General features: G+C 34.1%; 1 protein-coding gene and 1 long non-coding RNA gene across 3 annotated transcripts in view; one reads left to right on the plus strand and one right to left on the minus strand.

Annotated features, from left to right (window-relative positions):
* LOC109859760 (titin-like) overlaps positions 1 to 12916 on the minus strand; it is a 69668-nt gene that overhangs the window by 9696 nt on the left and 47056 nt on the right. Inside the window, exons 67-77 of one of the 2 annotated variants that reach the window (XM_020438302.1) lie at positions 12505 to 12903; positions 11904 to 12423; positions 11612 to 11783; positions 11318 to 11504; positions 9343 to 9682; positions 8538 to 9264; positions 8097 to 8435; positions 7852 to 8008; positions 7582 to 7748; positions 7365 to 7494; positions 26 to 2437 (exon numbers count right to left, since the gene is read on the minus strand). In XM_020438302.1, the coding sequence (XP_020293891.1) occupies positions 26 to 2437; positions 7365 to 7494; positions 7582 to 7748; positions 7852 to 8008; positions 8097 to 8435; positions 8538 to 9264; positions 9343 to 9682; positions 11318 to 11504; positions 11612 to 11783; positions 11904 to 12423; positions 12505 to 12903 (5550 nt within the window). Of the gene's footprint in view, positions 1 to 25; positions 2438 to 6297; positions 6857 to 7364; positions 7495 to 7581; positions 7749 to 7851; positions 8009 to 8096; positions 8436 to 8537; positions 9265 to 9342; positions 9683 to 11317; positions 11505 to 11611; positions 11784 to 11903; positions 12424 to 12504; positions 12904 to 12916 lie in introns of those variants that run through there. The other variant, XM_020438304.1, reaches the window with a different exon arrangement.
* Positions 3311 to 6866, plus strand: LOC109859762. The gene is made up of 2 exons (XR_002250746.1): positions 3311 to 3697; positions 4807 to 6866. It is a non-coding gene; the product is annotated as an uncharacterized LOC109859762 (long non-coding RNA).

The following is a 12916-nucleotide window of genomic DNA, read 5'->3' on the forward strand; positions in this document are numbered from 1 at the left end:
TCTTCCTTTGTCTCTTCCTCTTTAGGAAGCCTCTTAACCGGTTTCAGAATTACTTCCTCCGGTTTTGGTTCTTCTGGCTTCTCAATTCTTCTGACAGGTTTAAGTCGAACTTCCTCAGGTTTTTCTTCTGGTTTTTTCCTTTCCACCGGTTTTAAGGTAATTTCTTCTTTTGTCTCTTCCTCTTTAGGAAGCCTCTTAACCGGTTTCAGAATTACTTCCTCCGGTTTTGGTTCTTCTGGCTTCTCAATTCTTTTGACTGGTTTTAGTCGAACTTCTTCAGGTTTTTCCTCTGGTTTTTCTGCTGGTTTAATAACTGGTGTCTGTTTTTTACGTTTCCATGGTAATTCAGCTTTTTCTTCTACTTCGTGTTCTTTGAGCACAGTTTCTTCAATTTCTTTTTGAATTTTTGATGGTTTTGGTTTGCGACGCCATGATGCTTCTGCAATTTCTGTTGGTTGATCTTCTTCTGGTTTATCTTGAGGTGTAGGTATTCGAGATGGTTGTATTTCTTCTACGTCTTTCTTTCCTTTTTTTCCTCTTACCCATGGTATGGGTATTTCTTTTTTTGTAGATTGTGTATCTGTTGTTTGATCAACGGCAAGGATTGCAATATCTTCTTCTTCCTTGTATGGTACTTTTCCAATGTCTTTTTTCTTAGGTTTTATTTTCTCAGAGTATTCAACATGTTTATCCATTTCAAGAATAGTTTGGTCTTCTTCTTCTTGATAAGATAGGTTTTCTTCAGACTTTTTAACTTTAGTTAAGTCCGTGATTTCTGTTCTAACATGTTCCAGATCTGTTGTTTCTATTAGTTGTTTTTGTGATACTTTATCTACTTTTGTTACTGGTTTTAACAATATTTCTTCTAGAGTTTCTTTATGTATTTCTTTTTGTTCAGGTTTCGTTTTCTTCAGAGTAACTTTTTCTTCTGTCCATGGTTTTAACTGTGATTTTTCTTCTGGTATTTCTTTTCGTTTCCTTACTTGTTTGTTTAGTGTAGTTTCACGCTCAGACTTAAGTAAAGTAATATCTTCTTCTTCAACATATTGTCCCACATCTTGTGTTGGTTTTTTGCTTGGTTTTGATTGTTTTAATTTGGTAGTGTCCAGTACCTCCTCAGATGACACTTGAAGTAATGAAGTATCTTCATGTTCAGTGTAGTCGACATGTTTAACAATTTCTGTAATACTTGTGTCCACTTTCTCTTTTGTGACAGGTTTCAAATCTACTTTTTCCAAACTTGGTTTTCGAACTACCAGCTTCGTAGGTCTAGATGGTTTTAACTCTACCGTTTCCAATGCTTCTTTTTCTATTTCTCTTTGGATAGGCTTAGATTTCTTTAAAGCAACTTTCTCTTCTGTCCATGGTTTTGGTTTTTCTATTTTATCTGTTTGATCTGTAATTGTCTTATCTATATCTTTACTCGCTCTCCTTTCTTTTTTAACTGTAGAAACATCAATCTGAACTTCTTCTTTTAAAATTACTTCAGATTCTTCTTTTAAAATTGATTTAAGATCTACTTCTTTTAATGTTGGTTTTACTATTTCTTTTTTTACTATATGCGAAGGTTTTAATGTAACAGTTTCGAGCGTTTGTTTAAATATTTCTTTTCTTTCTGGTTGTGCGTTTTTGAGAGCTATTTTTTCTTCCGTCCAAGGTTTAGGGTGTTCTGTCTTATCTATTATAAGTTTCTCCTTCTTTATTTTTTGCGTCTCTTCATCTTTTGAAATTGTAAGCAAAGAACTATCTTCTTGTTCTGTATAATCTGTTCTTTCTAAAGTATCTATTTCCGAAACTTTTGTTGTTTTTGGTTTTATTTTCTTTAAAACAATTTGTTCTTCTGTCCATGGTTTTGTTTTCTCTTGTTTTGATATAGTTTCTTTCAAGTGGCGCAACGATTTTAATAGAGAAGCGTCAGTTTCCTCTGTGTACAATTCTGTTGTAGTAGTATCTTTACGAGTAACGTCTTCTTCGGTTAATATAGCTTTTGTTGTATCTTTAGGCACGGATTTCAACTTGACAGTTTCAAGACTAGGTCCATGGATTTCTTTCTTCTCGATCTTGGTTGGTTTCAGTTCAACTTCTTCTAACTTTTCTTTTGTTATATCTTTAGGAATCTGAGAAGTTTTCTTCAAAACTACTTCTTCCTCGGTCCATGGTTTTATTTGACTCTCAAAAGCTCGAAGCTTATCCAAAGAGGAATCTCTCGATTTTGGCTTTACTTTTCGCCATGGAAGCGGTTGGCTAGTTTGAGGTCGATGATAAACACGTCCTTTTCTCCAAGGCAACGATTCATCACCTGGTTGAAGTTGTATCTCAAGTGGCAATCCATTTTCGTCAAGTGATCTTAAAACTATATCTTCTTTCGCAAGTTTAGTATCTACTTTTGTACTAGCAGTCGTTTCCGCAGGGATTGCGTAATGAGCTTCTTTTCTCTCTGCAATTTATTGAAAATTGCTTTAAGTAACTTTGAATACATTTACCACTATTTCACACTGTCACACATGTTGTGTTAAATGGAAATTTTGTATGATATGCTTTGTTTTATTGTACAGATACCATGCAGCATGCTATTATTATAAATGAGAATATTCTTTTATATTTACACACTTATCAACAAATATAACAAACGTGACGAATTATTTTATAATGTCACGCAGAATTTATTGTATGTAAATTTATATGTTAATTTATTATATGTAAATAGTTTAGTTAATTAAACGCAATTTGAAAATTTATTTTATAATTGCATAAAATATATATGTAGCAAGAGGTAAGTCCTAATACACTTTATAAACTATAAATCAAGGCAATTTGCCAAACTATTAACCTTAAAATAAAAAATTATTTGAGAATTATTTAAAATATTAATAACTATATGTAATTAAATTATATGTAAGTTGTCTTCAATTTTGTATCATTCTAACATTAATGAAATAATTTATAATGTGCTATGTTGTATAAACTAATACTAAAAAAGTATTAAGTAAAATGTTTTAAAAATACTAATTAAAAGTATTGAATATTGCTTGCAATCAATATTTATACACACACACACAGACATATATATATTTCATCATATGTTATCATATGTTATTTCTAGTAAGTAGACAAAAAGAATGTGTCATCTCAATTGCGAGAGAGTTTTTTCTTTAAAATGCAATAAAGTACTATGTTGTGTTACGATGACGACACGATGACGTTTGCGACATTATTAGCTTCAACAGACGCGAGGTCACAAAAATTATATTAACTGTGGTCGTGCGCGGGACCGAGACGTTCATTTGTAGTGTTTGTGGAGTTCACAAGACGACTTGCGAGTCTCTCTCAAGTAGGTTCTCCCTCGAAGAAACTCGGTGGGGATCCTTGACGTACAAGACGCACATCCGTAACTTCGTGCTACGTCTAGTCGTAATAGTAATCACGCGGAAGCCGAAGACGAAAGAAGAAAGATTATTCCTGTGCTTTTTACCACAGGACGCAGTGATATTGCGGTGATGTCACGTAAATTATTCAGTGAAAGTGAGGAAGAAATTGACATCTGATAGTTGGCTGTAACTTGGCTGTGTCTTCGGTCGTAAAACGCATTCTTCGCACTCGTTATTGCATAATGAAAATTTCTTTCATGTGCTTGCCCGAAGTGCAGCCGCATTTGAACCGAACACATTTGAATTTGTGGTGCTGTGGTGCCGTAAAGGTGGTGCATATTTGTGAAATATTCGTGTATAATATCGCATTTCGAGCAATGAATTATGTATCGAAGAGACAAGAGAAAACATAAATTTTATATGTTTATATGTCATTTTATTCAAAATTATAACAAGCTATGTATTTAGGTAAAATTTTTATTTCTATTTTAAAGTTATTTTAATTGTAAATCTTATTTTCCTTAAGTGTATATATATATAAGACTTTTTGTAATCTTTAATATAAATTTTTGTATATAAGTTTATCTATTATTTAATTAATTAGTGACATAATAGTATCAACTAATAAATCGTGAAAGAGCTGTAACATTTGGAAGACTTATTCATCTACAGTTGACTATTGATTGAGAGTGATTATGCTTATCTGTTAAATATGTGAATAAAGGGACATTGAGTTACGACTTTCTACACGATATCAAACAATTTATTGGGTAAAGTACGAAAGATTGTGTCTTTATGATTATGTACAAAAGTAAAAATAAAGATCTTTATGATTATGTATAAAAGTAAAAATAAATAACGAGATATAATGTATGTGATGACACGTGTTTACTTTTTGATCTATCTTTTATCCTGTATGGCTATTAAATACATATATATGTACTACAGTAATACAATATATCAAATATTGAAAATATACATAGTATATTATTCATGAATTTTTGTCAGTGTCATGTAAACTTATATATAAAAGGTTAATTAATATAAAAAGTTATTTAATTTTTGTCATAATGTAGATAATATTTCAAAACCAGTTTGTATATATATGTTAGTCACATGTTTCAAAAAGAATTATAAGGAAAATTTTTACTTGTTGTTTTAAGTGCACATAAAAGACTCAAGAAAGATTGTGAGAAGATGAGTAAAAACTTTTAAATAAAAGAAAGTTTAAAAAGCAGTGGAAAAATTTATAATTCTCTTCTGGATTTATATATATTTTCTCTTTTGAAAGTATTTCTTAATGATTTTGTTAAGTTTGATCACGGTGACATATATTGCCAATTTCTCTCATATTAGATGATCGTAAAATAGTCATATATCTTCAACTCCACCAAGTTTTGCTGGTTTCCTAAAAATAATTTTCTCTCTCGTTTTGCAGAGTGCGCTGACACGCGTTTCCCCGTAGTATTTCTGGCATGGTTGAATCACTGGCAGTTGCTTCGAGACGAGTCCAAAATAGTCAACTACCTCGGCCAACTCCTCTCAAAATCACCGTACTAACGAAGTCTTCTGTGTGAAGGTAGTGGTCTAGGATCGAAGATGAGATGAACCACGGAAAAGAATCTCCTTGATGATTCAGCGTGATCATTTGTTCTCTTGGGAAGCGTTGTCATTCTGTCTTCAAGGTCGAATTCCATCTCTTTGAAGTTCATCGAATGACGCATGCTCTTTTACTCATGATATCCATGCATCACATTTAGAACGCAAAGAACATGGATCATTTTTAGAAATTTTCTCTCTTAGTTAAATCTTAAAGATATCTAACAAAGAGAAAACTATCTCTTTTAAAAAGTATAATAATAATAATAAATGTAATAATAAATTTAATAATATATCGGATTTGATTTCTTCTCGCTGATTACAAAGAATTAATATTCTAAATTCATAATGTTTTACATTAAACTACAATTTAACTTAAAACATAAGTTTCATCTTAAACAAAAAATAAAAACAATTGTAAAAATACACGAACAAAGTATATTGATATAGGGATTACACGTTAGCTTTGAAAAAGTCGTGTTTGTAGTACACACGACCCAACATCTGCCGTGGCTGACGGAGTTGAATTTTCACGGAGTTTCAAGCCGGCAGCCAAATATAGACGGGTAACGTAATACACATCACGTGCTCAGAAATAGCCTAAGAAAAGGGCCTAGCCGAACGTGCACACGGCACTGCATTTGCTCTTTGCTTGGAAACGTGTGCCGCGTGACAAAAGTGGCCGATGTAAATATATGTATCGTATATATGTATACTACGTGATTTGTTTTTCGTGAAAACATAGTGTTTATTACGCAAACGTTACTTTTGCTTCCGTAAGACTCCATCAAGGAAAGATAAGGATACCTAAGCATTTTTTTGTTACTTCTTTATGCTTGTTATCATTTATCACAAATTTAATGATAAATGTTATCCCTCAGTATATATACAAAAATATCTAATGTACCAATTTGTATAGAATAATTTACACACAACGCAAAATTTATAAGAAACATCTCAATAATCTCACAATTATCATATGCGTTTCATGCGCTATGTTAATAAATCTTCCATCGCCCCAAAGGTTCTTTTATACTATAGGATAACATCGTTATTTACTATGTAAAGGTGTTAATTATAATAATAATCAGGCGATGGTTTGCAAAACGATAACAAACGAGACTTGGATATTCTTAGAACATTCGGTTTTATTGCGACTTTCATTGTACAATAATAAATAATCGATTAGTAAAATGATAATCTCTTTTTTTCATTTATGTATGTGTATTCTTGTGTGATTTCTCTAAGAAAAGAGTATTTATAATTGTAGTGAGCGTATACATATGTAAATGATGTGTGTGCATGTAGATATATGTATATATATTTTTTGTTTTACTTTACGATATACTTTTTATAATGAAATATCGATACAGCGAACGAGTAAACGAGTTTTTTTTTTTTAACACAGTCGCACCGCTAATTCTTGTTCCTTTTTATTCATAATATTGACTAATATCGCGCAATATCTCATTAATATATCTATTTACAGAATGAATAGCACTCATTATAAAAAGGTTGCAATCGCATTTTTGCTCTGAGATAAAAATTTTTGATTATTACACTACGCTTGTCTCAACTGATCACATTACAGCTTCGATTTTGATATTATTTTTTGTAGCACCTCATTTTCAGCACCACCTTCGCGACCTTTACTTGCGTGACATGTTTCTTACGATAGTTTTTTTGTAATGAGGATAATGATGTATACAGGTTTGTAACATAGCCTCTCACAAGTGTTATTAATTACTATCTCGTTTCACTCGCTCAGCTATTCTCAAAATATGACAAGTTAGTACAAACTCCCCGAGCGCGCACGACACTTTTTTTGATTAGATGGTGTTTAAAGTGGAGGTTGAAAAATCTAGCGGTAGGTTCGGTGGGTTATGTTTCTAAGGAAGGCAACAACAAAGCACAAAAGTAAAAATACGAATGGATATTTACGACGAACGCGCTGCGCGGAGACGGTTATACTTAAGACGAGTGCAAAGACGTTAGTCGTATCGTGAAAATGCGTTAAGCAAAAAGGCATACAGTATAACACAACGATTAATATTAATCATACATTAGAAAATATATTTATGATAAAAAGTTTAAGTTTTTACGTTTTTTTGCTATATCACGCGTTAACTTATTGTTTCGATCAATTATCATTTCTTCAAGTATATAGTGGTAACAAAAATTTAATCAGGGTTTATCAGAGATACATAATAGAAGATAAAAAAAATTAATATCATCTTCTTTAAAAGTTTTAACAAAAGATGATCAATGTTATATGCAAATTAACTTGTTACTGTCTCGAGTATATATTCGTCTCCGGCAGTTCTTAAAGATGTATGATATAAGTCCAATCGCGTATTGTGTTAGCAATCGAATCTGTATCTTTGATTCAGTTCTTACTTTTGACGATGAGTTTGGCGGATGTTTCTACGGTACCGGCTGAAGTTGTGGCACGGCAGGTAAAAGTGCCGGTATCCTCCTCGTAGGTGGTTGCTATGAGTAGCACCGCATTGTTGCCTTCGTGAATCATCTGAAAGTGACGTATACCCATGCTTAAGCATTACACTAGAACGAAGTCTGATTTGGTCTTTTATAAACAAAACAATGAGATATCTACCTGGAAGTCTGGCGATTGTGGAATCAAAGCACCTTCTCGATACCACTGAATTGTTGGCTTAGGCTTCACCGGACTCACTTGGGTTTTGAATTGAGCCGGCTGTCCCTCCGCGACTATTTGATCTTTCAAAGGTGTCAGTTTCGGCAAAACGTCAGCTGTGTCGGGCGCTATTCAAAAATGAAAATAAGAATATTTCTTTCTTTATTATACTGTACATAATAAAAAAAACTTAATATAAAACTAAATTCGATATGTTTAGTTTTTTCTTACCGAGAACTCTGAGATTAGCAGATGTAGTAACTTCGCCAGCGGGGTTTTTGGCAATGCATTTGTAAACACCCTCGTCTTCGGGGAATGCTTCTGAGATTCTTAGATTGCAAAGATCGCCTTCTTTCTGCATTTGGAAGTACTTCGACGGTTTAATCACCTAAAATTACGAGAGCCATTTGTGTCTGAGTGAACTTCTCTAATACAGTTTCATAATAGAATATAATTAGTAAAAAAACATTTGATACCTTATCGGCTTTTTTCCACTGTACTGTAGGAACAGGTTTTCCTGTAATCCTGCAGGCAAAAGCGACGGAACTTCCTTCTTTGATAGTTTGATCCTTTAATGGTACCACAACAGTCGGCGCTCTCTCTTCTGTTGGTGTTGTGGGTTTCGAAATCTTTGCCGGAGATTGAGGTCCACGAACAGTGCAATCCGCTTCGCATCTTGCTTCTCCAGCACTATTGATCGCGACACATTCGTATTTGCCAGTGTCTTCTGGTACTGTCTCTAAGATCAGAAGCGTATAAATGTTGTCTTCTTCTAACGTTTTGTAACGGATATCTGCCATTACTTTCTTGCCATTCTGCAATAAAAAAAGAATTTGGTTTTATGTTTATATAAATCTTTTCAAAATATCTTACTTATCTAGAAGTAATTGTTACTATATATCTAGAATGTTTTATACCTTAAGCCAATAAACATCCAAAGGTTTGGTACCAGCGATTTTGGCATCAAATCTAGCAAGCTGTCCAGTGGCTACAGAAGTAGATTGAATCGTGGATAAGAAACTAGGTGGTATTGCACCGCCCCGTCCAGGTTGTCTTCTGCGTTCTTCAACAACCAAATTAGCGCTGCATTTAGCTTTTCCTCCTCTGTTCTCAGCAATAACAGAAAAGACACCGGAATCTTCCATGAAGACTTGTCTGATAATCAACACCGATTTGGTACTAAAAGTGTAAATTTGAAGATCGGCTGAGTTTTGTATGGGAAAATCTTCGCGATACCATTTGATGGTTGGTAGTGGATCGCCATCAAACTCAACCTCAAATTTGGCTTGTTCTTGCTCGAATGCTCTGCAAGGTTGAATTTTTTTTGTAAAAACAGGCGGTTTGGCGGGTTTAACTTGACCCTGAACCACACGTTCCTGAGTTTTCGCTTTGTGCTCCACTTCTGTAGTCTCTGTCGCTGTGATTTTCCTTGTTATTTCTAGATCACCCTTTATCTCTTTTTGCGTCTGTTTCTGCTTAGCTACGTGAACTTCGCGACCATGTACAGTGGATTCCGATGGTTCCGGAGGATATTTTCCTGTCGCTTTCACACGTTCAGTGTCTATGTCTACTTCAGTAACAAACGGTTTCTTCACATATTTTGTAGTTGGAGGTGTCTGTGGCGGTTGTTGAGGCTGCTCTTCTCTGATAATGAAAATTAAATAGAATATCTACCGTGTTGCAATTAAATATATTTCTACAAGTAATATTATAAATACTTACAAACTCTCTTCATACTTTTGGGCCATTCCTTTTGCTAAAGAATTCGCGACAACTTTGTCGCCAGGAATGGCAAACTGATGTGAAGATTCTCTCAATCTGGTTTCTTTGAGTATTTGGTCCTCTTCAAGGCTCATCAATTTATTGTAATAAACTTCATTTTTCTTACTCTTGACTGATTTCTGCCATTCGGTTTCGGGTTCTTTAATGACTTTAGGAGCAAGATGTTCCGTAGCAATTTCGACACCTTGGGAAACGCTTTGATGACGTTCATCAAACACACGCTCCAGTTCTGTATTCTGCCGCTCAGTCTGATACTGCGTTAGCCCATAATCATACCAGGCTAAAGAAACAATTTATTATTTATATATCTTCTTGTGTGACATACTTAGTAGACGAGAATGCGTGCTTCGAGCGAACATATCACTTGGCTTATCTTGATGAGGAATGCAACATTCTTAATTAAATATTCGCGTGAATTTGAAAATTTTTAACAATCATTATCTGTTACGCATTTGTATGAAAAGTCAAATGTACTTTATTGAAGCAATATTGCAATCCTCTCAATCGAAGAACAAAGTTTAACCGAATACTACAATATTTAAGACACAGTACGAGTGACGATGCAACACATATCGACGACACCTAAAGAATATAAATTGGAATCGATTTTTTGGATTTGGAAAAATTCAACGTTATATCACGCGGTTAATATATAAGATTGCGTCGCTTCATATTATTGAAAACACTAGTTAAACTAGACATTTTGGATTTTCTTTATTAACGTGCTATCCTTCGTACTAAAAGAAGGTTTTTTATTATGAAAGGACAAGAAATCTCCTGCAAAGTGTTCTTTTAATTAACTGATTACTAATTCTGCAAAATTCGTCGAACTTTGTGTATTTTTTCGACGAATTGATTTTAACAATCTCTTGCTGCAATGCATTAGAAAAAGATAAATAACGCGATGGATGCATGTTGTAAAAATGAAAAACAAATGATATATAAACACATATTATAGGAATTAGAATTAAATTATATCGATTGCGCAAAAGTGAGAAATACAGAGATGTGTGCTCGGTATTTTGCATTTTTTATACCTAAACAGTGAATATATATATTTATATAACAAAATATAAAATAACAAATATCTCTCAAATAAAAAAAGATTAAGATGATGATGTAAGAAATGTTAAACAGAATAAATTAAAAATAGATTATGAAGAAGGTATAAAAAATACAATTATGAGCAATAAACCCTGTTTTCTCTAGCGCAACACAAAAATATATAATTACATTTATAAAACAAAAAAACATTAATAAAACAATACGAAGGTCTTTTTGACAATTAATTTCCATACCTGAATGTTGATGTAAAAAACCAAGTATACGATACCTTTGATCTCTAAGATGATTTCGCTCTAATAATCTCGCTGATATTCTCACCCATGATGATGAAGAAGAAGAAGAAGAAGAAGAAGAAGAAGAAGAAGAAGAAGAAGAAAGAGAAGCAGAAGAAGCTGCCGGATTTGAGGCGTATTTTCATGGCTTTGGAGTGCCAAATAGAAAGCGAAAAGGAATAGAAGGGATATGTCTGACTGGTCTAGAGTGTTTTCTGTATTTGAATAGAATGCATGTGCCGTATCGATATATATTATGTACTGTGTTTCGATTGTTTCAATATTTTTTAATTTATGACAGCCTTGCTATTGAAGGCTCACAACCGAATCTTTCGAATTGGTACGTTGGCCACATGTGGTATATTTGTACCGTTGTAACGCGTTTATATAAATTGTTATATTGCATGCGAACTCTTCGTATAAAGTTTCCGTAATACAGAAAGTTACCAAGTTTAGACTGTATTACAAGTAGTACTTGATCAAAGTTGTGTAATAAAATTATTAATGATCAGTTTTGTTTTATCTTAACACGAAGAATTCGCGAGCATGTATATGTATGATAAAACGTGTAAACTTACGTCTCGGTGAATTTTTCAATACACCACGATAATCATCGCTTCGTTGTTTAACTGTTAGAGTCGTTTCTGTGCGTGCTTCGCCAACGGAGCTTCTTGCGATTACTTCTACCTTGCCATGATCGTACTGTCTGGTTTTTGGGATATCCAAATGATACATGCCATCGTACGTTAGCTTATAGCGAGATCCCTACAACACAAAAGGAGTCGAAATTCAATTTATAACCTGATTGTTATGTCAATTCTCTCGCTGTCAATCACTGTAAAATATATCATAAGTAGTATTCTTAAACTTACATTTACTACTGTATGGCCATTGATTATCCACATAACTCGAGGTCTTGGATGCCCAGTAACTCGACAGCAAAATCTGGACCAGTCGCCTTCTTCGACAGTTACTGGTTCCGGTTTACTTACGAAAACAGGCGCTGAACGTACCTTTTCTTCTTCACCTTCCTCTTCGGGCACACTGTATAGAAAGAATAATTTTTTGAATATTATATTTGAATATACTTTGTTTTGAATATATTTTGTGATTTTGTTTTCTATAAATAAAAAATATAAGAATAAATAAATCTCCGAATCTCACATTTGCCATGCTGCCTCCATCTCCCTTATTTTCTCAATACTCTTCATGCCTTTTGGAAGTTGAGACTCGTAGATAATTCCTGGTTTACCAGCGGTTCTAATAATAGCTCTGGTCTCGTCCATTCCGTAAAGGTTCGTAGCTCTGCAAAGATATTCGCCGCTGTCTTCCGGATAGACCCAGCCGAAGTTCATTGCTACGTAACCAAAGTCGTAGATCGGCGTGAATCGATTTTTATGAGGCAATGGTTTTCCATTGAAAAACCATTCAACTTTCATGTTTGGATCACCAACAGGCGCTAATTGACACTCAAACTTTGTACTATTCATTTCGACAAGATCAGTTTGATCCTGAATCTGTGTGACAAAACGAGGTGGCTGTTTCTTATCCGCATCATACAGATCATCTTCGGTCAAGTGAACTTCCGAAGTATACTTCTTGATTGTCGCTTCCATTTGCATTAGGGCTTCGGATTTCTTCATACCTTTCGGAACTTGATTCTGCAGAATGATGCTTGGTAATTCTGAAAAACACAAATATTGTTGTTTGCTTCAACATAACAAGTCTATCAACAACAGGAAAAAACATAACGTAAAAAACATACTTTTGCAAGATACGGCAGCTCGAGTAGTGTCTTCTCCAAGATCGTTGATGGCTTTGCAAACGTATTCACCAGAATCTTCAGGATAAACGTATAGAATGTCCATCGAGACGAATCCCATATCGTAGACCGATCTGTACCTGTGTCCAGCAGGAATTAATTTACCGTTTCTGTACCATTCAATGCGCAGATTGGGATCTTCTTTGGGTTCTACACGACATTCGAATCTGACTGGTTCTCCCTCGTCAATAGTTGCTGACTCGATTTGAGTGATAAAGCGAGGAGGTTGTCGAGGCGCTTCTTCTTTGGGAGCTTCAGAGACCGGTCCTCGTTCTAATTCTTTCAATTTCTCGCCGCTCATTCCCGATGGCAATTGAGAGTCAAAGTCTATTGTTTTCTTGGCTGCAAAAAAAAA

This window comes from Pseudomyrmex gracilis, unplaced genomic scaffold (assembly GCF_002006095.1).
Source record: "Pseudomyrmex gracilis isolate BER0280 unplaced genomic scaffold, ASM200609v1 scaffold_285, whole genome shotgun sequence".
Taxonomy (NCBI): Eukaryota; Metazoa; Arthropoda; class Insecta; order Hymenoptera; family Formicidae; genus Pseudomyrmex; species Pseudomyrmex gracilis.